Source organism: Anguilla rostrata, chromosome 2, assembly GCF_018555375.3.
Source record: "Anguilla rostrata isolate EN2019 chromosome 2, ASM1855537v3, whole genome shotgun sequence".
Taxonomy (NCBI): Eukaryota; Metazoa; Chordata; class Actinopteri; order Anguilliformes; family Anguillidae; genus Anguilla; species Anguilla rostrata.
This window is the reverse complement of record NC_057934.1, coordinates 2,186,494-2,213,762: the sequence shown is the minus strand read 5'-3', so window position 1 is coordinate 2,213,762 and position 27,269 is coordinate 2,186,494. Positions and strand designations below refer to the sequence as shown.

The 27,269-nt window shown below is 41.3% G+C and overlaps 1 protein-coding gene across 1 annotated transcript in view; it reads left to right on the top strand.

Annotated features, from left to right (window-relative positions):
* Window positions 1-27,269, top strand: part of sorcs3a (sortilin related VPS10 domain containing receptor 3a) — a 190,851-nt gene that overhangs the window by 143,640 nt on the left and 19,942 nt on the right. The window contains exons 6-16 of the mRNA XM_064315134.1: window positions 4,017-4,081; window positions 4,873-4,991; window positions 8,081-8,170; window positions 8,778-8,957; window positions 11,240-11,386; window positions 15,448-15,550; window positions 16,617-16,693; window positions 16,857-16,948; window positions 18,982-19,089; window positions 20,040-20,157; window positions 22,278-22,411. Coding sequence (XP_064171204.1) covers window positions 4,017-4,081; window positions 4,873-4,991; window positions 8,081-8,170; window positions 8,778-8,957; window positions 11,240-11,386; window positions 15,448-15,550; window positions 16,617-16,693; window positions 16,857-16,948; window positions 18,982-19,089; window positions 20,040-20,157; window positions 22,278-22,411 — 1,233 coding nt within the window. The remainder of the gene's footprint in view (window positions 1-4,016; window positions 4,082-4,872; window positions 4,992-8,080; window positions 8,171-8,777; window positions 8,958-11,239; window positions 11,387-15,447; window positions 15,551-16,616; window positions 16,694-16,856; window positions 16,949-18,981; window positions 19,090-20,039; window positions 20,158-22,277; window positions 22,412-27,269) is intronic.

Genomic DNA, 27,269 nt, shown 5'->3' with positions numbered 1-27,269 from the left:
TTGTATGATATATAATTTTAAGAAAAAAAAACCAAAAAAAAAAACCGCTAAGCTTTTGTACAGACAGGATGCGAATCTCCATTCACCAGGGCTGCCTGTCCTGGGGAGCCGCTGGGTGGGGCTGCTTCTGTCTCCATCCTAAAATCGATGGACTGATCAGACCCCGTTTGGAACCAGGTGAACCCAGTGAGCCGCGCAATCAAACATTTTAATTGATCAATTAATTGGCGAGTAACCAAGGCGATTGAGATTCAGCTGGCCGCGGTTCCTTGGGGGCCCAGTCCTGCATTAGCTTCCTGTCAAGTCTTCCCCGGCGGCCATTTTAAATTTGCTGGATGACTCACATTTTTTTTGTCCTCTGAGTGACGCGTGCCCCCTGTAGTACTGCGTGGCTTGTAGTGTGGAAAACAGCCCCTGGTTTGCAGGCGAGTGCTGGTGACAGCAGGCTGGCGGGGCAGTTAAAATTTAAAAGCAGAGTTGGCCGCTGGCGTAAGCACACAGTCGTTTAGGGCCACACAGTTAAAGCATAATTTATTATTATTCTTTAAAGACATTTAATTCTACAGTATTGTTACTTATGTGTCTGCAGCAGTCGGTTAACCCGGTCCATAGTCGCTTCTACCAACCTACATTTTTTTTCAGCTGGAGTCAGGCAATAGTTGCTAAATTTCTGTTTAGCATGATGAGCTGTATCTTTAAAAAAAAAAAAAAAATGGCGGAAAATCGTTGCGATCGCCATGCTGTTTGGGCACTGTTTCAATCGTACGCCAAAGTGTGATGTGAAGCTGTCGGATGGTGTGGCAGTTATTTATACGAACAGCTTGCCAATGTAACAGCTGATGATTAAATGAATTACCGAATTGCGGCTCGTAATTAATATTAAATGCTCAGTGTAAAATAGAGCCAGATAGAGTGTGGGTGGTCAAATTGGACCCGCGTACATAAATTCTGTTATGTATTATACGCGGCTATCTGAGGGTAATACATAATGCACAGTTGTTTTAACTGGAGAAAATGTATGTTGCTTCCTGGTCTGGGTGATTCTAAAATGTGTTTAAAAGATACACTAGAAGAGATAATTAGATGTTCCGCAATCGCTACAATGAATTATCACTGCATTTTATTGTCTTTATTTTAAGTTTATTTAACTTATGTAAGTTGTTGAGAACACTATCCATCATTATCCATGGATTCGTTTTACTGCAGTCAAATAAGTAAGACGCCTCACTGGGATGGTGTCTATATTCACTCTCAGTTTACGGTAAACGTTCGATTCCCTTGATGTGGATGTGGGGAGGGATATCCATTTACTCAAATAATACTGTGCAATTGGCAGGCGATGAAACGTGTCTGTTTCCTTCACTGTCAAGTTCCATCATTTTGTATCTGCGTGTGTGTAAATACTCACTATATTCCACCTATCCATAATCTATACCCGCTTATCCTGGGCAGGGTCGTGGGGAATCCTGGAGCCTATCCCAGCATGCATTGGGCGAGAGGCAGGAATACACCGTGGACAGGCCGCCAATCTGTCGCAGGGCGACACTCACTATACGTCTTTCCGTAAACACTGTACAGCAGGAAAATGCTGCTGATGACGCAGACGTCCCCGGGGCTCAGGGGAGGTCTGTGATTTAGTGCGGTGGGGTGTCTTTTCTGTTCTCCTCCGTTCCTGTCGGACTTTAAACCTTTCAGCGAGTCATATTTCCTCAGTTTTTTAATTATTTGTCATTTAAGATGCTGTATAATAACCGAATGCCGCTGATGACGCAGACGTGCTCGTCCCGGGACTCGAGGGAGGTCTGTGATAAAGTGCGGCGGGGGCGGTTTTTCCGTTCTTTTTTTGTCCGGTTCCTGTCGGACTCTCCTCGCTCCTCGCCGCCTGTTCCTCTCAGGAAGTGCGCACTCATCGCAGACGCGCCTCAGAATTTATTTTGGCTCATTGCTCCCGAGACGGTCCTGCCTGCCCCCCCCCCGGCTGGGCCCCCAAAGTGACTGGCATAAATCTCCAGCCACTCGGAGCGCAGAGAGCAGTAATCCCCGGTAATGTGCCTGATCCATTCTCAGGTCCTTTCTGCGGCAGCCTAATCTCGCCGGGATGTTCAAACACAACCGGTGTCTGGAACCCGTCCGTCTTTTTTTTTTTTTTTTTAATACGCGCATCCAGTGTGCGGTGTGTGTGCTCAAGATCCGAAGCTCAGATTCTGGGATATGGCTTTTTCTTTTTTTTTTTTCTTTTTTTTTCCGCGGAGCTGTTAAATGGCATTCCGTGTCAGAGGAATTCCAGATATCGTCACCGCTAAACACGGATGGCATTTTGTCCGACGAGAGGCTGACAGGCAGCGCCAGTCAATAACTGGGTACAAAATGCGCTCTGCAAAAAATAAAAAAATTCATGTATGTTGTGAACAGTTGTGACCTGCGAACAGGAAAGAGCAGAGAGACATGAATGCAAATATGCTGCACATTTTCCTCCCTCCAAAAAATAGATTGATTTTTTTTTTGCAATCTTTCATTTCAGAGCTCAAGAAAATAAGCATGCCATGAGCGGACTCTATGAATCCTGACCAAAAAAAAAAAAAAAAGAAGTGCCTCGGTTCTCATGAAATAATGAGACCAATTCCACAAAGGGCACAGTGTATGGCAGACACATATATGCTGGGAAAATGTGTTCTCGCACACTTCTACCTAAATAATGCACTTCGCCTACAATACCCAGGGGCTGGAGTAGGGGCTGGGATGTATTATTATTCCTCAACCCGAGGTGTGCGGGTTTGAAGAGATAATATCAGCCCCCCTTCTGGGTTAATGCTGGGTAAAGCACTCGCTTGAATGACCCCATAAACGGCCATTTGAAAAACTGAGAGGGGTTTAAGGATGCGTTCACCTTTCAAGAGCTGCTGTAAGACAAAGTTGAGGAGGGATTACCCACCAACTGCATATCGTGCTCTAAACTTTCTGAAAGTATTCAAAGAGAGCCACAGCTGGGTTGCACTTCTCTTCTGGTGGGGCTTTTAGAGCTGGAGATCCACCATCCTGTAGGTTTTCACTCCAACCCTAACAAAGCACATCTCATTCAACAGCTAGAGCAGGGCTGCCCAGCCCTGTACCTGGAGATCCACCATCCTGTAGGTTTTCACTCCAAACCTAACAAAGCACACCTCACTCAGCAGCTAGAGCAGGGCTGGCCAACCCTGTTCTTGGAAATCTACCGTCCTGTAGGTTTTCACTCCAACCCTAACAAAGCACACCGCATTCAACAGCTAGAGCAGGGCTGCCCAACCATGATCCTGGAGATCTACCATCCTGTAGGTTTTCACTCCAACCCTAGCAAAGCACATCTCATTTAATAGCTAGAGATCTCGCTGAGCTGCTGATTAGTAGAGTCAGGTGTGCAAAATTAAGGTTGAAATGAAAACCTAGGGGATTGTAGATCTCAAGGAACAGAGTTGGTTTCCACTGCCTTTGATGCTACAAAAGACTTTAGATGGTGCTTTAAACATTTTAGGTAGTCATATTTCTTTAGTTTTTTAATGTTTGTCATTTAAGAGGAATAAACCTGAATTAATTTCCTGTGAAAGAAAAAAGTTTTTGATCATAAAATAATGATGAAGTCCCACATTTTCACGCTTGTGAAAAGCCATTACAGCAACAGCAACGACAACAACGACCAAAAACAACAAAACAATAATAATAGCATTATAAGTGGTGTTGGTAATTGAGAATTTAATGAGCTCACATTGATTTTAATTTACTATACTTTGCTACTTCAGTAATACAACCATCATTAGTTACATTCTCTATTTATGCAGCAATTAAATTTTGTGAAGGTGCTAAATTTTTGGGCATCTAAAAGGGGTGCGGATCGGGGCCAAAAATACACCGGTGTATTGTTCCCATCTTTGTATGGACTAAACAAAAAAAATAAATAAATCCCAAAGTTGTCTGTTACTGAGCTCGACAGTCCTGGGAGATGGTTTACATCTCACCCTTCAGCTCTTCTGTTCTTTTCACAGGTCGGTTCTGGGTCTGGACAGGGAGTCAGATCTGGTGCACATGGAGGTCCACACCGCTGATGGACGTGAGTGGGGAGGGGGGTGGGGGGTGGGTCCAGGGGGGGAGGGGGGCTGAATAAAGGCACTTCCTCCTGCAAATCATGAGGCGGGGTGGTGGTGGTGGTGGTGGTGGTGGTGGTGATGGGGGGGGGGGTAGGCCAAATGAGAAATACATTCCCTTCTGGGTTTAATGCCACGTCCCTGGAGCCGTGGTCTGGGATTATTCCCTGGTGAACGCGGCGGCCATTAGACAGCTCGTACCTAACATGGCCCCCCCCGCCCCCCCCCACCCCGTCACGCACTGCACGTCTGCACCGTGGTTCTCAGTGCAGCACCATGGTTCTCAGTGCCCCTAGCACCACAAGGTCTTCCGTTGGCAAAACCCGAGTCTTAGTGAGGTTTTGAATATCAGCTAAGAACTACAGTACCTGTTGAATACGTATATATGGCTTTTTTAAAAATCAAAACCAGTAATCAAAGAGATTTATCTGGGCTCTCTAAAAAAACACCTGTGAATATAAACAAATAAAAAGACGGCCTGTGGCCTGTTGGCATTCAGGCAATAATTCATATTCAGAAGTGTGCGACTATCTTTTTCACACTTCTGAGTATGCTATGGTAAAAATAAATTGTTCAAGGTCTACAGTTGTTTACAAGTTTGTTTGCAGTAATTTATTTTTCTGTATAGACATATATACAAGCACTTCAGTAGAATGACTGTAGCTGGAGTTGTAATATAAGATTTTAAAATGTAACCTCTTAAATCACTATTTAAAATGAATATTTCAGGTATTCTTCCCCCTTGTTTTTCTTTTAGGTACTCAGTATGTAATGTGCAGAGTCCAAGGATGTTCTGAATCCAGCAGAAATCACCCTTTCCCTGGGTACATTGACTCCAACTCCCTGGTGATTCAGGACAGCTACGTGTTCATTCAGGTGTGTGACCGAATGTTAGGTGTTTCACCACATTGCTGGATCACCAACCGCAGGTTTTTTCACAGATGTTTGTTGCCATGCCAACTTCCAGTCCTTTGTGTGACAGTTCATGTATTTGCGAATATAAAAAAAACCAAAGAAAAACCTCACTGTTGGGCTAAACCTGACAGAGCAGGTGCCATTTTAAAACATCGCAGTTCTTTGCCTTTGCTGCACTGGAATGGAAAGGTTGGGGGCCTGCATTCAGGCCTTCCGGGCATTTATTCTGACGAGTAGAAGGAAAAATGGAAAAATATAACGTAGCTTTCCTCGACCGACTGCTCCTCCTTCTCCCTCCCTGACTGATCAGTGCGGTAGACCAGCTACCCAGCTTGCTTTTCCCTGTCTGAAACTGCGGCAATGTTGTTCTCAGTGTGAGTCTTTGGCTTGTTTATTTCGTGCAACTATGTTCGCAGTTTCAAGCGTTATAAACCTCCATTTGGACCAGGAATGATAAGCACCTGTTTCACTGGGATGAATTCGGCCACTGTTTCATACACAAAGTAAAAGGTTCGGTGTTAAATAGACTCACATAGGGTTTTATGTTATATGAGTCTGGGACATATTGTGCTCTCCCATTCTAAAATGTAGTCTATCAGAATTGACACACATTTTGCTATGCATAATTGCCTATTGAACACCATAGTTTCAGTTATTCTCAGAAATGGATTTTTAATTGTTTTTACATCCAGTTATAGAATGTTATGGAATTTTCACAATTTAAATAAATTCTTTAGCTAAATGTGTGAAATACCTATTGCGACTCGGAAAACCATGTCAGATCATCAAGAATCATGTTCATCTAGGGCACATATATGTGGCTCTTAGAAATCAGATTTGGAATAACAAGCCCATGATGCCCGTTTAACCATAATGTGTCCAAACCGAAGTGTCATAGACTAAGGTGTTGAATTATAAGTACAGACCGGCTGTTTTATGTTTTAATTTTCTTTCAAATGGAAAAATATTTGATGTGGTGCGATGCAAATGATGGTGCAATCCACTGCCATCTTTCTCAGAACATATTTCATCCTCATGAAAATTGAAGCACAGTGTCTGTGAGGCCTACACTTCACAGAAAGGGTGGTATTGTCGAGCTAGCGGTCTGAGCTACAGAGAATGACCTGAAGATTCGGGGTAAGATTAATCAACATCCTGGTCTTTCAGAGAGCCATGATGCCACTGTCTGAACTCCCGACAATTTGAGAGCTCAACGCTTTATCACGTTATGTCACAGCTGAAGGCATTTCAAAAAGAAAATCAATCCTTCACAATTTCTTAAGTTCACCCACCTCTGGTAAAGCATTGATTTTTTAAAGTTCTTCTCTGAACTGTCGTCTGGCATTGCTTTAAGAAGACATATCGTTAGCATATACATAACCCCCAGAAATCCCCCCCCCACCTCACACACACACACACACACACACACTATTTCCATCTCATTAAATAAAACATTGGGAGACGAATAACAGGCCTTTTAGGAAGAAAAGTGGTTTATATTGTGCACATTAAATTATGGAAATAATTAAATTAAATCACTTAAACGTGTCCCCACTTTCAGAGTTTTCCACTTCAAGAACTGCCTTTGTGTGAGGGAGAGGGGAAAGAGAATAGATTTATTGAAATATGAGTAGGAGAGAGAGGTTTAAGCACTACACATGGATATGGAGATCATTTTCTATCAACCTTGAAAGTTTTTTTATTTTTATTTTTTTTGGAAACCGTATCAATACGAAAGTGTTTCTTCACACAATACTGGGCATTGGTTGAGAGAGTTAAAGATTTCTCTTGACAAAGAATAATGAGTCTATTGACGGTTCTAGGACACATTCCACCTTACAACCTCAGATGAGGCGGAATGGTAATAGTGCCAGATCCTCTGAATTTTGGCCTGGGAAACCCTGCTCCAATATAGACCATTCCACAAATGGAGAGTGAATTCCTAACGTGTCTCTAAGCATAAAACAATCTGTATGCAGATAGGAACAATGGTGTGATAACATATCATAAACATATGCTTATGATAACATAAGAGCTATTGACAGTGAAATGCTATCACCAGAGGAGGCCTGACAATGGGATTATTATCTGAGCATATCTGATATCTAAGTGGAGGGTTTCACAGGATTTCATAGCATTTTTATTTTTCTGTTTAATGTCAGTGTTTGCAATGTAAGGCTTTTGTGCAAAGGTGCTAAAGAATGAGCAAAACTTTATACATTACACATATACATTTGATGAGTGCAAAATAGTCCTATTTGAACACCAGGTTTATTTTAAAGCCATTATGTTTTGGACATAACGAGTTGTCTCACTGTCTTGTCTCACTGACATCCATTCCCGTCTCTATGTTGTGGAGTCATATATGGATGTGTATATGCAAAGAATCTCAACGAATCTCAATTTAGACCAGACACATACATTTCACTCCTGGAAAAAAAACAAAAAACATTTGAGTCTTACTAAAAACTAATTTTGAGTTGTCTTGTCTGCTTCGTTTAACCCTATGGTATCAACGGCCTGTATCCTGTAAATTTGATGACATATTGATTTGCAGGGGATTAGTCTTGACTGGGGGACATCTCGCTATGCCTGAAAAACGGTGGACTTTAGGGCCCAGGATCATCACAGCCTCTCTCTGTAATTATTACAGCAGCCGATGCCCTCTGGTGATGCCAGTCCAGTGTAAATAATCGTGCTATGGGTGTCGTCTGATTGATTCCCATAAAACTTCAGTCCTGTTCTGTCGGGTCAGGTGTTTGCTGTAGGGTACTCTGCAAATTTTTCTAAATCCTAAACTCATCCCCCCCCATCCCCACACCCCCCCCCCCCCCCCCAAAATAAATAATATATATGTTAGCTGTGATGTCGTAGATCTTTTTTTTTTATTATTGACCATTGCAGGCATATTAAAGGCACATAGAACAGCGGTACTGGACTTTTTATTATTGACCATTGCAGGCATATTAAAGGCACATAGAACAGCGGTACTGGACTTTCAGTGGTGGAGAGAAATGTGCGTTAAATAAACATGCTTTTATCTTTCACAGGTCACCACTGCAGGGCGAGCCAGCTACTACGTGTCCTATCAGAGAGAACCGTTTATGCGCATTAAACTGCCTAAATACTCCCTTCCCAAGGTAAGTAAACCGGATGAGATTAGGTTTGGTTTTGGCAGAAACAGGTTTTGTAACTGAGATTAACTTTAGTTTAAGCAGAAACAGGTGACCTTACAGCGATGCAGATAAAGGTGTTTACACAACCATTTCAGTGATCAGAGTATTGCCATAACCAGGGTAAGATCAGAGTATTAGTGTGCATGTAAACACACTGTACACTTGCCATCTTAAGGTCTCTTGCTGATCAGTAGGGTGTTTAGAATTAGAGAGTCAGGTTCCGTGGTGTTTGAGAGTGTCAGTTGGGTTCAGTATTGGGTGTTTATGAAGAGTCTGTCCTGTTTTGAGAGTTCAGCCGTTCAGTAAGGTGTTTATGAAGAGTCAGTCGTTGGTCGCTGTGTTTTATGAAGAGTCCTGTCAGGTCTGGGAGATTCCTGTTTGAGAGTTCAGCTGTTCATTTAAGGGTGTGTTGGATAGAAGAGTCTGTCCTGTTTTGAGAGTTCAGCCGTTCATTTGGGTGTTTATGAAGAGTCTGTTCAGTTTTGAGAGTTCACTCCTGGCCTGTCCAGTGGCGTAAGCAATTCTCCGCCGCGGCGGCGGCGGCTTGCGCTAACGGCTGTCCCCCTGACAGGACATGCACATAATCAGCACGGACGAGAACCAGGTGTTCGCCGCCGTCCAGGAGTGGAACCAGAACGACACGTACAACCTGTACATCTCGGACCCGCGCGGGATCTACTTCACCCTGGCCCTGGAGAACGTCAAAACCAGCAAGGGCCTGGAGGGAAACATCATGATCGACCTGTACGAGGTATGTGTTCACGACCAACTTCGCCTCCAAAAAGGGCACGTTGCTTACCTCCGCACGGTCGTTAGCTTGCTATGCGTCTGCTCCGCACCGTTCTCCGGTGGATTAAAACCCCTTCAAGGTTCACAGGGACTTCTGTCATCTAACGCGGTTTACGGGAGCTTGGGAAACGCTGACAGTGTTTTATATTACAGGGATATCTTCAAGGTATTGAAATTTCCCACAGTATTAACTATTCTAACAACCAGTCATTAGCCTGCATGATACTCTTTACAATCAAATAGTGATGAAATGCTTTGTAATACAGTACTTCCAGAGGGATTTAAAAAAGAAAAACAAACCAAAGAATAATGGGAAACTCAGCAGAGGCCTCTTATTTTCATTTTTTGCTGGTTAAATAATACAGTTTTATTGATTTAGTGTGATAAGCTCTGGCTGAAGTATTAGAGTCTGACTGTGTTCTGCTATTATAATCAAGAAGAATAATAAGAGGGGGTACATTTTGCCACAAGTTTACACACAAATAGTTTCAGCCTTTTGTGCTGTCATGTTTCTGCAAAGAAAGCACTACAAAAAGTAGGTAAACAATGTCGAGTCACAAAAATAGCAGCTTATCTTTTCTATTCAGCATACTACCTAAAAGCTTTAGAGAAGCTGAAGTATTGTTTTCAGGTCCTGTTCCCTGTGAATCTGTAACTACCTCAATATATACCGCAATATATTCCAAAATTGCATAGTTCATATAAATATTTCTTTATTAGTGTCTGGTACATTTTTCAATCTGTTCATTCTCACTTCTTGTGAAAATGACTAAATCTGTTATCTGTGTCTTAGCAGAATTTCTTGTTTAATTGTTATTGATGATATTTAAAATGCATTTCCTCATCACTTGCTTTGAGCATTATGGAGTGCATTTGCTTGATTAGGGGGGACAAAAAGGATCAAAACACGATTAATCTAAATTATCTTGCAGTGAGCGACTTATAAATTAATTAACAGTTCTGAATCCAATCCCCATCATTGAGTTTGAAAGGAAGACAGAAGGATCTTGTTTCCACTCGCTCACCCTATATACGCCTACTGAATGTAATAACTATTACAGCCAATTCGAAATATGGAACTGCACTGCTGCACTGACTACGTAGCTCAACTTGAAGTCCCTCTATACATCTAAACCACCCCCCCCCCCCCCCCACCCCAGTCTGGTCGTTTGCCTGAGAGCTAAAAATATCTTTAAATTAGCAAGTGGTGCATTAGATGATTTAGTTAATGTACTGTTCATGATGCACTTGCAGCCTCCTGCCAAGATTCTGAGCCCCTGAGCTCCCCCCCCCCCTCAGAGTACTGATTCAGCAGCAGATCCATATCTGCAATACATCACCGAGGCCTTCATTATTGCACGTTGGAAAGTGTTGCAGGTTGTCCACAGATAGTAACAGCTCTCGATGTGAACACACAGGGACAGTTCCCTTGTCTGTTTGCCCCCCCTCCCCCCCACACAGAAAGGTAGACCTGTGCCTATTGTGTGTTTGCCTTGTGCTCACATTCACACAAACAGTGTGAATTCCTTCCTATTCGATTATCAAAAGAGACAGTTTTTCAATGGAGTCTATTCTTGTTTTCTGAAAGAAAAGAAAAAAACAGATCCAGATCCATTTTCTTTTTCATATTTTCTATATTACGTACAATATTACATACTGGCAGCCAAATATTGTTTACCAGCTGTAAATTTATCTTTTTCTAAACAGAGATGTAGTTTATACAGTAGATCTTGAATTACAGATGTGCTATGACTGAATCGGAATATGTCTCCTCTTGATTTTTACCAGAGGGAATTTATAAAGGGTGATAAATAATTACCTTGGTGAGTGACGTGTGTGGTCATCTGAAGAAGGGTTGCTCATTACCCATGTTGCACCTCCCCATCGCATCTCAGTGACACTGTCAAGTGCAGGGCCCATTAGTGCCACTTATTCTCCCCAGATCTGGAGAAGTACCGTGGACATCTGAACACTTTTTTTCAGACAAAGCAGTTTGATATAAACCGTGTCTACTGGTTTTTTTTTTTTTTTGTTTCATTTACTTTTTGACTTTTAGTGACCTTTCGCTTGATGAATAGTGCGGCTCGTTTGTGTTGCCCCAGATTCAATGTTCGGTAAAAAAAAAGAAGAAAAAAAGGACTGAATCTAAATAATTATAAATCCTGTTATGAAAGAATACCTGTGTTTCTCGTTTGTGTGTGTGAGTGCGTGTGTGTTTTTTTTAGCCTTTTCCATTTTTCCCAGGTAGCAGGGATCAAAGGGATGTTCATAGCCAACAGGAAGCTTGAGAACCAAGTGAAGACCTTCATCACCTACAACAAGGGCAGAGACTGGCGGCTGCTACAGGCTCCAACTGTAGACCTCGCTGGCAATGAGATCCATTGCATTCTGGTGAGTGATGTCAAATTTATTTACATTTTATGTTCACATGCTATATTCATATAGTTTTTTTTAAAACTTTTTTTCAGAAAAAAATCATAATTTTGTGTTAACTATTATTCTGAAAGTTATTTGTAAAATTGCAGCTAATATTATGCACCTTGCAGAAATTCAATAATGGAATTCATGCCCAGAACAAGATGCAAATGGACTGAAAATAGACAATTAAATATGTCCTTTTCCTTAGCATTGACTTAAATGAAAGTTTTTTTTTTCTACATGCGCCTTTAGTTTCTCTAGCTACTGAAGTACTTTCATTTACTTTCAAATGCGTGTGCTAAATTATGCGCTGCAATTTACAACAACAACAAAAAAAATCTGTACGGTTCTGGAACAATGTGGAGTTTCCAATTGCTAGTGCAGCTGTAACAACCACAGCTCACCCTCAACACATGGAGGTTATTTTGCACAGGTAATTTCTTTTTTTTTTTACCAGCTTACTGAAGCAAGGTTAGTAAGCATTGCAGGCTCAGTTTTTTTCTTCTTCTCCTTCATGCCATTCGCTCACCTTGGGTGACCGATGCGCTCGCCGTTGCGATGGAGGCCGCTCCTCGAGTGATACACCTGTGATGTCAGTGCGACAAATACCAGCGCTGAACAAATTCAGTTTTATTCGCACATGTCGCTGGGCACATTGCCATCTTTTATTCCTGTGTACCGGTAACAGGCTTACTGCACTGGAAGACCTACCTTTGTGTGTGTGTGTGTGTGTGTGTGATTGAATTCCACACTTGATTGCTTTCCTCATGTTATGTGTTAAGATGTAATACGTACTGCACACTCTCGTGTGTTCTCGCTCGCACACGCTCCGTCCTCCTTTGCTCTTTGTTATTTTGGTTTAATCTCGCTCTTTATTGGGTTGCCTCTCATGCTGCTTACAGCCTAATTGTGAACAGTTAACGTTTGGGTTTTTCGTTTGCCTAATTGGGTGATAAACCTAAACAGTTTAGATAATTGATCATATTTTTTTGCTTATTGTGGGTGCACGCGAGCTGTAAAAATTTGTGTGACATCTGGGCAGACGTGGGGCCTATTTATGGTAACTGGGCCCTAGATTCGACACGTAACTGGCCTCGCAATCAGAATTCCCATTGGACAGGGGTGAAGGGGTGGGCGGGGCCTGTTCTTCCAAAACTGAAATCACTACATACAGTCATAAGTCCACAACGGCGGTGAGTTACTGTAGGTTCCAGGATTTCATCATCGCCGAACGTCAAGGTCAAGGGCCCGCCAATCAATCTCTACAAGTGTTCTTGTACGATTCTGTGGCGGACAGACAGGCTCGTTCCCTCAGTTTCACACTAGCAGGGCCTCCACATTGATTGCGCTGACGTACAGCTCAATTAGCGCTATTCTGCCAGGGGGGGGGGCTTCCTGGGTTGGTCTAGGCGGTGGGCCTTCTTCTGTCTGGCGGATTCGGGCCCGTTGCCCCCCCCCCCCCCCCCCGACAGTACGCCCGTTCCCCCCCGGCAGTCCACCCGGGCGGTGTCTAATTCGGGACAGCCCTGTCCATCGCTCCCTCACTGTGACATCAGGTGTCATGTGTCAGACGTGGCTCCCACACCGTGCTCTGCTAAGCTGTCGGTTGTCAGACCTCACTCGCGTTTTCTCGTAGACCTGGCCTGATATTGCTCTCGGTTGTCACTCGACTTGCCCGCCACACCTCTCTCTCTCTCTCTCTCTCTCTCTCTCTCTCTCTCTCTCTCTCTCTCTCTCTCTCTCTCTCTATCTCTCTCTCTCTCTAGATTTTGTTGTTGGGTATCGTTCATTTTCCCTGTCCTTGATTTTGTCTTCATACCTTTCCTTTATACCTTCATACCTTTCCTTCCTTGTCTTTTATTTATTAATGTATTTATTTTATTTTTTTGACTCAACCATGTTTTTTTGCTTAACACAAAAAATCATAAGCCTCTTGAAGAATACTACTTGCTTTGGGAGATACCATATTGACATTTCTGAATGCCTCGGTTCATCTGCTTTCTTCTGTTAGTTGTGTAATACAAACAATTAATAAATAGTCAATTAAAGCTTTTAACAGCTATACGTTAAGCCAGAGGCATTCGCACATACAATGCGCAGCCATGAAGGATAAGTTGACCGGAAAACAATTATACCCTTCTTAGTTTATTTATTTATTTATTTTTCTCTGAAATATGTTCATAAATAAAAGGTTTAATTTCTTCTGATGCTAATTGATTTTTGGAATATCTTTTTTTAGCAAAGTACTTCCTTCGAAAAACAAAGCTCTTACATTTTCAAGAATTAATATAACAAAAACATAATGTGTAGTATGCATAATACCGTGACGATTAGATGTTAATAATCTAGCTGTTCTGGAAACAATGACACTCCAGAATCTCACTCCTTGCTCTCTCTCTCCTCACTCTCTTCATCGGGTACTTTTAAGTTCCCCTCAGGGAAATGTTTCTGAAATGTTAGTTACAGAATGCATATGACTCAGGGGGGGTATGCGGGGTTAGGAGAAATGGGTCACATGTTAACTTTAACAGTGCGTTTGTATGACACTTTAATTGCATTAAGAGCCGAGCCCTTTTCCCTTTGATTACAAAGTTAAATCCAGTTGCCCTTGGTGTCCTTACAGCTCCGTCAAGCTGTCGAATGAAAAGATGAAGGGGAACGTTTCATTGTTTCTGGTCTCTGAACAGATATAATTGACTTTTGAGGTGATCAGTGGCCTGGGAGAGTTGGCATGACACTTTCATGTCAGGCCAACCACCTCCTTGTTTTAATGACCGATCATAGCAATTAAAAACTCTGCTGGAACTAATCCGTGTACATACGCAGGCATGAATGGATTGCTGCAAAGTAAAATAAAATGAATTTTAATTAAATTAAATGCCAAAACAATAAAACGCTAAACTGTGCATTTCTCTTTTCAATTATTCAGTACATTATAAAAAGAAATGCTTGCCAAATTACTCAAAGAAATCCTCAGAAAGAGAGAGAGAGAATGAGAAGGGGGGAGGATGTGTGTGTGTGCGTGTGCGTGTGCGTGTGCGTGTGTGTGTGTGTGTGCGCGTGTGCATGCCTGTGAGTAATGTATGATATGGTATGATATAAGGGTCAAGATGTCATTGAAACCGTATCACTGCAGTATATTGAAATGGAACCCTGGGCTCACTGATGTATCAAATGAACACATCAGTGTTTATGCTATTTTATCAGTGTTTATGTCACCATTATTTAGTCATTATAGGAGCAGGTGTAGATGCCACTAGTCATTGCTGCAGCAGTTGTGAAATGCCTTCATTTGCTGATAACGTGTGATTTAACGTCCAGTCATAGGACAGGCGATCGCAATGCTGCTGTCAGACTTGTGTTGAAACAAATTTGTGACTGATTCACAGGGTTACCTGGGTAATCTCTAAAATAGTATTTTACTGAAATTATGCATTATTTTAATAGGGTGGATTTGGATTTAGTTTAAGGTGTCTTTGTGGATTTGTTTGGTATTTCTCACAAGCTTTACAGTTCCCAGAATTGGAACTGAAGCCTGAGAGCTTTATCCATCAAGCTTTATCTTAATCATTACCACTAAATCATTCTGCTACGCAGTCAGCGAAATGCATTACGCTGACACTTGCACATCATTGGATATTGTCTTAATGAGCATCATTGGTTTTTTAAATATTTTATAGCGCCTGTGACAAGGCTGCCCAACCCTGTTCTTGGAGATCTACCGTACTGTAGGTTTTCACTCCAGCCCTAACAAAGCACATCCCATTTCAATAGCTAGAGGTCTGGTTGAGCTTCTTATTAGTAGAATCAGGTGTGCTTTGTTAGGGTTGGAGTGAAACCCTACAGGACGGTAAATCTCCAGGAGCAGGTTTTGGCAGCCCCGCTCTAGCTGTTGAATGAGGTGCGCTTTGTTAGGTTTGGAGTGAATCCCTACAGGGCAGTAGATCTCCAGGAACAGGGTTGGGCAGCCCTGACCTATGACAGTGATATGTTGATCAGCCTGAGCTGGAGCCTGTCTTCTCTGTCTCCGGCAGCCATTCTGTTCCCTGCACCTTCATCTTCACATGGCTGAAAACCCGTACACTTCCGGAAGCATCTGCAGCCGATCCTCTGCTCCAGGAATCATAGTGGCCACTGGTAAGCACAGACAGAACAGTATACCGCTGTAATTATTATTAGTTGTTTGGGCATCGTGTAGTCGTGTGACCAGGGTGAATTCCTGCCTCTCGCCCAATGCATGCTGGGATACGACACAGCACCCCCCCACGACCCTGACCAGGATAAGCGGGTATAGATATTGAATGGATGAATGTAGCTGTGTGTGGTAATTTTAAAATATTTGTATATTCATATAATGTATATATCTTTATATAAATAAGGATATAATTCCCATTAATTTATGTAACAATAAGACGGTGACCAAATTTCATGTCACATGTCTCCATATTATCTACATATTAAAATTTGGACATTAACAATAAAAAATAAAATGTGAAGAATCAAAATAAATAAATAAATCCTCACCAATGAGACATGAATTGCAAAATGTGATTATTCAGTTTGTTAATGAACCACTGACAATAATTGATGAAGGCTAGGGCTTGGGTTGATCAATGTGGATGACCTTTCAGGATACAGGCCTGAATTCAAAATAACCTTTGTCTTTAACTTTGACTCACAAACAAAATAATGTGTTGCAGTTTGTTTTTCTTCACTAAAAAGTTTGGCGGAGTAAGTGATAATCAATATTATGTGAGCAAACTTTATGATGAAAAAAAATAATTCATTTTTTTGGTCAAAATTAAATGACAAACTGAAGATCGAATACTGAATTCAAGCTGTAATTTTAAATAATTTTAGAGAGGTTTAAATTTAATGGATTCTAGAAAGTTCAGTACTGCTCACGGCAGTATTAGAGGCCGGGTTTTCGAAAAAGCAACTGTGCTGTCAAACATTTTCTGACAAGGGGAAATGGAACTATTCATCTGAGAGAACAGATTTCTCTGGCACTGTTTTGATGATACAAACATAGCATCCATCCCAAATGTAATTTTAACTCTTTCTGCCTGGTATGGTATTTTGGTGCAGAAATATTGCTTCCATGTATATTACATATATGAACTGGTCTCTGTGTTTCTCTGTTATAAAGATAGCTCTTTCATAAAACCTGACATGGCATTTCATGGGCAAATCCTCTCTCTAGGTAACATTGGTTCGGAGCTTTCATTCAATAACATTGGAATGTATATATCTTCAGACGCTGGAAATAACTGGAGACAGGTAAGATTGAACCACACCTTGACATGGGTTTTAAACTTCCAACATATAGTATATCATTAAATATATAATATATTTAACATTTCGTATGCTATGATTATTATTATGATTATTATTGGGTATACTGTACAGTGAAATAACTAATTATTATCGGGGATATTTCCAGATCTTTGAGGAAGAGCACAGTATCTGGTTTCTGGATAAAGGAGGGGCTTTGCTTGCAGTAAAACAAGCAACCGTACCGGTTAGGAATATTTGGTAAGTATTAAACTCTTATTGGAAACACTGAAATCGTAGGTGCTTGTTTTGTGAATGTTGTCTTAGCTTTTTCTGCAATCCTTGCAAGATAAACTGTTACTTTTTTACTCTTGACGTTGATATGACATGTTCACCCTTGGCGTCAACATAAAGACGCAGAGGGTTTGTATTGAAGTCTATGGGCGTGTCTAGGGTGTCCAATAGTGACCCCAAAGGGCTCCTTCTGCGTTGGTATAGAGAGGCTGAGAGCTTCTGCGCAAACATTCATTTATGACGAGTTGCATACTGCATGAGACAAGGTTGTCTGCGGGGTTGTAGCCTGCAGTCCAGCTGCTGAATGGTTTGGCATTTAAAATTCAACATAAAACTCAATTCCATGCCACTTTTATGTGCTTTTTGTGTGTGTGTGTGCCCTGGTCTTTTGTGTTCACCACATTTTTGTTTAAAGTTGAGATGCAGGTACTGTACCACTTTATATTCTGAAGAGAACGGCCTCATGGGAGAATTTTGTCAAGGCCTGTGTACATTACAATAATAATAATTCTGTTTTATGTTTTGTTTTGTTATTACTTCCAGTGAAAAACGTGTGTTTTGTCACAAAGGAATAAAAAGCAATTTTATCTATTCAAAATATTCAATTTTGAATGTTCTATTCTGATTTTGTTTATTCAAATTACTGAATAAAACCCAAGCCTTTTTTTCAGTTTTTCATATGGAAAAGATGGGGGTAAAAAGAAAAAAAAACTGTAACTGTGTACATGTTAAAATAATAACTAACTGATGAATCACTGTGCAGATCATTCTGAGAGAGACAAGGAATAAATGCAAACCACATGTTGTCTCATACCCCCAATAAGAAACCTGGTGGTCCCATTTCACAAAAATACAGTTGTACTGTTGTGGTGAAATCCAATAACCGACTCAAAATGGAAAAATCTGGGGTTCACGTCCCCTACCAACCTCCCTTGAACAGCAAAAAAACATGCCTTCTCTTCTGATTTAAGCCCTGAACAGCCTGTGACAGCATGAGCTAACGCCTCATTTCTAACCACGATATTAATACACAGAATTGTATTACTTCCACAGGGGGGTGGGAAATTGCATTTTTTGAATCCTGAGCCTTAACAAATGCGTGCCTGTAAGGGTGGAGGGAAAAGCTTAGTCTTTTCAGCAGTTCAGTTCTAGCTGGCTGAATCTAAATCTCTTCTGCTTTTTTTCCTGGAAGAATTTTCAAATTTAAGACCAAGAACTCGTGAAGTGTGGTGTTCTGTTTTTTTTCCTTTTCAACTTAATGTTTCAAGTTTCTGCCCGTGGCTGAACTTAGTCTTGGAGTGCACGTCCACAGGAGACAAAGCCTTCCCTCAACAGCGAAAAAGTTTCAGCCCCATATCCTCTCGTAACGGATGCGTCTGAAAGCTTTTCCTGTTGTCAGATCCGTCAATGCCCTTTGGCAGATGAAGGCAAATTTCGGTTTGAGGCAGAGAGAGGAGCCGTTTCCCTCTCCGTTGTCTCAATCTTGTCACAGAAAGACTTCCAATGCTCCCTCTCCTGACGTGGTGTTGATAAGCTGTCAGCACGTTCAGGTGCAAATTTGGGATGAAAGTTTGGAAAGTTTCTTTGTCTCTCTGGTTTATGCAGTAGATGATAGTACATTAATCATATGTGGCTTTTATTTACAAAAAAAAGAAAGGAAATTCTCACTTTATCTTGCAGCTCTTGAGGCGTACATTTCCGACAGCTGCGCTTGTACAACTTTTGTTGCAGCCCTTGTGCTGTTTGCTTATCGCGTGAAATTCACTCTTGTAAGCTGCTTGGGCGAGGAGCGTCTACCAAATGACTGAATTGTAAATCGTGACTATGAATGCGTTGTCATCCCGCTGTACACAACCCTATATGCACAGTGTTGTCTCATTTAAGGCGAAAGTGTCTCCCCCCCCAGGCTTGACATGTCTCTGCAGGCCTTCTTGCATGTGTACCCTTGTCTCTCTGTCCACGGCAGCCAATGAGATTTGAGCGTGTTGTGTCGCTAACAGGGTCAGCTTTGACGAAGGGAGGCAGTGGAGCCGGCACAGTGTCTCCTTAGTGCCCCTGTACGTCGACGGAGTCCTGGTGGAGCCCGGCATCGACAATCAGATAATGACGTGAGTCAGCGCTCCTCAACTACTGAAAACGGTGTTGCTTAACTTTTGCCTTTGGCGGAAAAGGAGGGGGGGGGGGGCTGCCTGCTTGGGGGGCGTAAGTTCAGCACAGAAACCTCACGGCTTGCGCCCCACACTGACTAAATGAAAAGCAAATAAAACTATTTAAAAAACGAAATTCCGAATCCTGCCTTTTTCTCATTTAAGGCATCTGGCAGATGCTCGGTAGATGTTGCAGGTTCTTCCCCTGAATGATTTACACAGCTTAGATTCTTTTACAGACCCTTATATCCATTTATACCCATTTATACAGCCTTACATTTACTGGAGCAATTCAGGTCTAGTACCTTGCTGAAGGGTACTGTGATGTCCCATCAGGGGAATCAAACCTGCAACCTCTGAATTGCAAGCCCAGATCCTTAACACAGTGGTCCTGGGGACTCTTGTATATGTTGGTTTTTTATTCTTCTTGGCATGCGTAGCTGTTTCTGACATAATGTGGCTCAAGAGGGTAAATAATCCCTCAAAACTTGAAAAGCGTAATTAAGAAAAATTAACAGCTTGTTAAAATTCTGGTCTTGCAATTGTGGTTGGAATGAGAACCAGCATAGACCGGGGTTCCCAGGACCGAGTTTGAAAATCAGTGCCTTAACCATTATACACATACTGTATACAAGACCAGGAACAGGCTCACGAGAGCTCCCAGTTATTGTACCAACTGACTGGCAAATGCTGCATAAAATTTATATTAAAAGCACAGAGGACTTTTTCTATAATGATGCATAGAGGTACTTTTGTGGTGAGTTGAGTTGTTTTTGCAAATTAAATGACCTTTTAATGTGTTATAATGAATTACATTCCCCGGTAGGATTTTAATGAGCGATCCGTTTAAATTGTCATTTTTTGATTGAAGCAGTAACTGTTCATTGTGTCGTGTAAATGCGATATTGCAGGTTTTTTGGACACTTCAGTCATCGTTCTGAATGGCAGCTCATAAAAATAGACTACAAGTCCATTTTCACTCGGAGATGCACTGAGGGAGACTATCAGACCTGGCACCTCCATAATCAGGTAAGACTAAACGAGGGTATAAATTATAAATACCTGAAATAAAAAATCCACATTTTATCACTCTGCAGTTTATTATTATCAAACAATGACATTTACTGTATGCTTTTGTCCACTCTGACCAATCAGATAATATATTTTTATGACTTACTGTAATGAAACTCCGCATTCATATTGACCTGTGGATAGGTCCGAATCTTGTGGAAGAAATGATTCACGATGTAGTGTGCCATTACATCCGAACTTAATCTAATATCACAAAAATGTAAAATGGGCATAAAAGGAAGTTTTTTAGCCTTCCTGTTTTTGCATTTTGACCAGAAGGTGAAATAAGTTGTGAATTCCAGTGGGAATTACCAAGAGATCTAAGGTAGAGTAGTGCCTGATGCTACTGATATTTTGGTATGGAGCTCTATGGAGCTCTTTAAAGGGTTCCTGAATGGCAGTGGTGAATGTGCTGGGCCTTATATTCACGGGTTACAGTTGGGGCTGTGTCATTCCCCGACTGTAACTGACAGTCCTCTGCGGCGGGATATGCATTTAAACGGGGGTCAGCACTTCCTGCTTTATATCCGGCCTCTCCCAGGCCCTGTGGCGGGGGCGGGGGGTGTCCAAGGGTATCAGCGGCGGTCGCCGTGGAAACTCTCTCCTGATTGGTGGTGCCTGCCCTTGCAGCGCCATTGAGTGAAAAAATAGTCGGCAGTTTGCACACAACTGCAGCAGGGCGCTGTGTGTTTGAGCCGCAGTGCTGAGCGAGTGGGGGCAGGGCGGCTGTGGTGACTCAATAGGCACACAGGTGGCGATTCCATATCTGGAGTAGGGGGTGGTGGGCTTGTTTGAGGAAAAGGAAAAATGAAGGTCTCCAAGCTACGAGCACACGTGTGAAACTAGGACTAGGTTTTCACTGCTGAAACTGAAAATCTTTTTTTTTTTTTGAAATGCAGAAATACGTGGGCTCTACGCAGTCACAGTCACTGTGAAATTAACAACCGGTCTATTAGAATGAGTTATGTCAGGCTGATATTAATGCTGCTTGCTTTAAAGTAAAAGCCCTATTGTTGAAGTTAAGGGCATGCACATTTCAAAACACAGTGTACAGCTCATTACAACATATAGTCATTAAACCAACCTTTCATCTTCTGATTAGAGGAAAAAAATAAGTTTATAATTCAGAAATATTAAACATTAGAAGTTTGTAATCCAGTTATTCATAATAGGCCATTTAAAAGGAGTTGCAAAACAAATTAAGGTGGTGTTATGACACTTGTAAAAAAGAAAATACAGTAGGTTAAATATCTGCATACAGAACAAGTAGAAATGAATTGTGAAATTATATTTATTATAAAAGTAATCTCCATACTACTTTATTTAGGTAACTTACTGACTATAATTTTCTTCAACTTTATGAATCTTTTCCATATCACCTCAAGAATAATATTCCATATGGTCAATTTCAAAGATTGAGGAGAATTTCTGAATGATTCGATGATTAATCTGCACATGTGATGAAACGTTTCCTGGGGAGGTCGTATATCTCCAGTGCGTTAAATAAAGTTTGATCTGTTCAATGTAGAGATCTGTTACACAAAACGGCTGGCCAAAGTAAAGGTAATGCAGGTGTATTTTTTGTCATACGCTACAGTAAACAGGCTAAACAAATTAGACAAATCATAAATTCCCCCCCCCCCCCCATTGTCACATATAGACAGGCTCCTACCATCAAATATTAACTGGTGCTGAGCTATATTCCATCCAAGAAAAAAGAATAAAAAAACCATTAAGCACATACAAATGAGATCACGAGATCAATGTTCAGCCATTGCCTTAACATTGTGCAAAAGCAAGAATGTATTGATTTGGTTGCTTAAATGGTAATGTGCAACGTGTAGAAATGTCCCCTTGCTAAATTTTCAATCCATAGTAGGCTGTAACTTAACTAACAGCTGTGCATCATGCAATTTCTCTTTTTGACAATCAGTTATTTGTCTGTCTATCTCCAATATCTAATGCCACTGAGCAATCAGAAATCAAGAATCAAATTATTAAATTGCCCTTTTCCTTTTATACCTATCAGATTATTATAAATATTTAAGTGCTTCTTCCGTACTGTTGTGGTTTAATAGGGTGAGCCCTGTGTGATGGGAGAGAAGCAAATATACATGAAGCGGAGGCCAGGAAACCGTTGCATGCTGGGAAGAGACTACGCCCGAATTCTATCCGCCGAGCCTTGCATCTGCAAGGCGTCTGATTTTGAATGGTAAGTCGATTTATTCCTCATTTCCTGTGGTGTAAAATGACACTTCGCACAGCACAAAGCTCTGTATCGGTGAAAGGAGCCACAGTCATTTTCTCGTTCGCGTCGTTCTTGTTTGGGGAAAAAATTAAGCAACTATGACCTGGAAACAAGGCCTAAATGTTGAAACAATGAATATTTGATGATATACTGTGTACAAGCCTAACCTCTTGTACAAAGGGCACGCAAATTATGCAGATGCTAATTAGTCCATGGCATCTCGGTGAACCCCTCAAGCTGAAATACCATGGCATGTAATTACGCGTGGACCTCAAAGATGTGGTCAGCCTGCCTGATCTTCCAGTCAGGCCACAAGGGATCATGGCTAGAGAGCGTGTGTTTTTCTGTGTTTAAATTCTCCCTTGGTCCTCGGCGTAAGAACGAAAACCGTTTCAAAGCTCGTATCGTAATGTTGACGTGGGCTGATGACCGCGTAGGCTCGATGGAGCCGCTCTTTGTCTGTTTTTATGCAGACCTCTCTTAAGCTTTGTTTCTCTTCTGTAAGTGGCAAAGTTCAGGGACAGTTCATGTCAGTGCTTCAAGGCAACTGGGACTGTATTCCTCCCAGGTCTTTAACTGTAACCCCGTCAGCGGTGTGATCTCCTTTACTCGAAAACCTGGTTTTGATGCACTTGGGTAAATCTGGGTTACCGAGAGCACAGCGTTTAAATAAATGTAAGCCTTGTATGATTCTCTGGATGTGTTTTTTGTAGGAATAGCGTGTTCCTGTCCCTTGTGGGGACATATTGACAGTCATATGGCCATCTGAAGTATTTCTGGCTGTCGTTCAATATAGAATGCTCTGCATTCTCCACCAGTTATTACAACCAGGAGAAGATTTTTTTATTCTTTTTTTCTGAACTGGTGTGTATGAATCATAACTCAGTGTTGTGGATTACCATTATCAAGTTTCTGTAGCAAGGAGCTGAGGTGAGTTGATTCAAATTCAATTAATCAATTGATATGTGTTAATTATTTGAACAAAGTGGAGTAAAATAGAACAGGTTTTAACTGTGTTGCAATGCAGTTGACCTTAAGTGTGCCGTATACAGTACGTCACTGTCAGACATTTCCTTATGCCTTTCCTCAGTCCTCCTCAAGAGTCCCTTGACCTCTTAGCGAAGGTATTTTTGGCCGGAAGATTGTTTTGGGAGCACCTTGTGTTCCTCAAAGTGGAGTTCTCAGGAGTGTTGTTCTTCTGCAAGACGGCCAGTCTACAGGTTATGGCTGGTGTCCAGGAAGGGGGTGGGGGGTGGGGGGGCGGGAACAAGCTCCCTCACAATCTGCTTGATGGACTAGTTTGGAATAGTTTATGTGTCTCAGTGGCGTCTGGAGAGTGTGGCGCTCTTATCGTTAACCGCTGGATTGGAGCTTTGCTAGTCCCTCTGCTTGAATATAGGCCCTGCACAAAGACTTACATGCCCCCCTCGCCGTATTGTTGTGTTAGTACAAGCTTTTAGTTTTATTTTTTCAGTTTTATCCAGTCAACAAACTGCACTGCATGTTCCATCTCATGGTGACAATTTTCAAAGTTGTGCCAAAACTCTGCTGTAGAGAGGCACATTCATGTTTTGTTTAGTATATATATATTTTTTTTACAGTCTACATTGGAAGGCTGCTATTTGTGGTTGTTGTAACAATTAAACCCACCTGAAATAAACAGAACTTCATGTTAATTTAATTATGAAACTGTTTTAGCGTCTGGAGAGAGAGAGTGTGCGGCGCTGTTGTCGGTAACCTTTGGATTGGCTCACGCCCCGAGTCCCGTGGCTTGGCCGCCTCACCTTCGTGTGCGGTGCGGGCCGGAAGCCAGGGCCTCTTCAGCGCGAGCTCTCCTTCTACACCTTTATTTTCAGTGCAAACTGTGTGAATTGCCTGGCACGCTCCCTTCTCTGGTTTTTGTGTGTGCTGCAGACCTGGGTCAACTACGCATTTGTTTTGGATTCGGATACTTTTCTACGCTGTACTGATCTCGTCTGGTGTACTGGAACCAATGGAATACTCTCAAAAAAGTGCAAACCGCACCTTCTGGTCACATTGGCGGGCTCAATTACGCCAGGCAAGATCAATAGAGCACAGACACGTATTTGAACCCGAAGCAACTGTTTGCATTAAAATACATGAAATATGTGGCCTGGTTTTGCACACACATATTAAGCTTAGCCCTGGACTAAATTGTGTTTTGTATGGAGAATTGCCATTCAAAATTTAATTTAGTCTCTGACTAGGCTTAATCTGTGTCTGTGAAACTGGCCCAATATGTTTTTCGTACTGTAACAATTAATAGCTGGATGGTGTCGTGTGTAATGTTGGCTCTTAAAATGGTGTTATTTGCAAACTGAATAAATGTTATTCGGAATGACTGGTCTCTGTACTTTCATATGGTAATGGTGTCCACTCAAGGTCAAATATTATGAGTTTAATTGGAATCCATTATTCTCCCTGTTTGTTTCGATTAGTGTTTGGTGCATTTTCGGAACTCAAATACGCGTTTCGGTTTAATATGAATCCAAGGATTTCTAAAACTTTTTAATTAAAAACTAGAACAGAAACTTTTAATTGACTTTGAAGTGTGTACACACGGTTTAGAGGGGATCATGGCAACATTAATGACTGCCCTTGAACAAGAGAATTCAATATTCTGTGATGTCTCACTTTCTATTACGTAACAGTGCAGTGAAAATATACAGCACCACATGGTATTATGTAAAAACAAATGTGTAGTATATGACATATGATGCTGTGTTATAAATAGATCACGGGCTTACCTGGAGAAAAATTATATCCATATTGTTTAACGCTGAGAGAGAAATGTTTCTACGTGAAACAGTTCAGCCAGTCTGTTGTCTCTAGAGCTTGTCAAAAGGTCAAAAAGGATTAAAATCTGCTTCACAGCAGGTTCTGCCTAATAGAAAAATGAAATCCTGAAATCATACTTTTCTTTGTGTGCATATTATATTATACACATGCACGTTAAATGGTTAACGGATAACATGCTATTGAACTGACATTTAGTTCAACTGAATAATAATTACTGTAGCTTACAATCACCATATCATAATTTAGTAGAAGATTTATTGAAATAAAATTTACTATATTTACATATTTACTGAAAATTAAATGTATAAAAATATGTGTGCATAGATAACACCTGGCTGCTATTTAGTATCTCCAATGTAAATGAGTGAAGGTTAGTTTGTTTTATGGGTGAGTGACAACTAGTTTCATAAAGAAACATAAATAACAGAAATAAAACTACACCTCCTGGGATAATATAGAGTTTGTCATAAGGCATAGACTATTTTTGGTGGCAGTATTTAAAGAAAAATGTTCAATGCTTTATATATCAGAGATGATAACCAGAGTCCTGTTCCCCATGAATCTGGCAAATGGCAGCTCATCGGGTACGTCCAAGGTTCCAGAACTTTGCCTACGTGTGTTTCTGAGTTCCGGAATGCTTTTGTGGAGTTCTGGACCACTGCTGACACAGTGTTGCAACAGGGACGTTCCGAAGGCAGGGCTGGCCTTTAGGGATGCGCTGAACTCCGCGTTAGCATGATAGCACAGCAAGAGAGGTTTTTTAAGAAGGATGAAGATGTCCAGGAAGCCATTTTTAATCTTTGTTAAAGCCGTGAGACACAATGAGCTGAGATAGGTCAGACCATTGACGGCAGGCCAAGTGTTATCTCACTGATCAGGAAAGGGAGTAAGCAAGTCCTTGAAGGGTATGAAAGTCCTTGAGATGCACAAAGACAGGTTTAAGAGGAAGGGCCTGGATGAAATTAAGTGGTGGGTCTTTACTTTGTCTCTCTATGAAGTGTGAGGTTATCTGTGCAAAAGAAGACAATCTGAGGAGTTCAGCAATCAATAATCAGAAATAACTTGTTTGTGGAAAAAAAGAAAAATGTCCTTGCACCTATTAATATCAAAGTTGTTGACAACAAATATTTGTTGACTCCAGGCCAAATTATTTTCCTTCTGTGCAAAGTGGTGAATTTGTCGCAGGATTTTGTAATGAAAAAAAAAATGGCAACACAAGTAAACCTTATGTGGAAACCTTGGTCCTGAATAGGCAAGTGAAGAGTTTGTGCATGTTATTGATCTGTTGTCTCCAGCACGGATGGGCCAGACATTGATGTGTAGATAAGAACAGTCTTGCTGATTGGCCTTGAAGATCCCTAGACACTGCCTTCCTGGCACCGAGATGTCTGGGATAGGGTTTCTGTTCTTCTGGAGGACCTTCCTTGGAGGTTATGGGTGTCATCGGTGCCCTTAACCACTTCAAAGAAAAAAGTAGTTGAAATTATTTTGTGAAATTATTGTGTTTTGAATTATGAATGAATGAACTAGGTTGAGGACACCGATGCCACAAACAAGGAAGGTATAGAAGTCGCTACAAGATTTTTATTGCAGATTCATTTTAATGAATCTGTTGTTGTTTTTTTTTTTTTTTTAACTTGCCAATGTTCCTCTTTGTCAGTACGTTCTTCATCAACATATTATATCTTGAAGTTTGCCGAGGTTAAAGTTAGCCTTGAAGTTTGCCGAGGTTAAAGTTAGCCTTCCCTGATTTTAATTATACTTTGCTGTACTTGTGGGCAAAATAGACTATGCTAATGATGAATAATGTATTAATACTGATTAAATGTCACTCTGTTCCCCGTCCGTAATGTGCACTATGGGTTGATTTGTTGTTCTCGCCATCACGTCAATCACAAGTGAACTGTTTTTATCTGTTTGCCGACTATATTCTCCGTTGTGCGAAAATGTGTATCTGAGATTTGATTCAGGGCATTTTTAATGACTCAAATATTTTTACTTT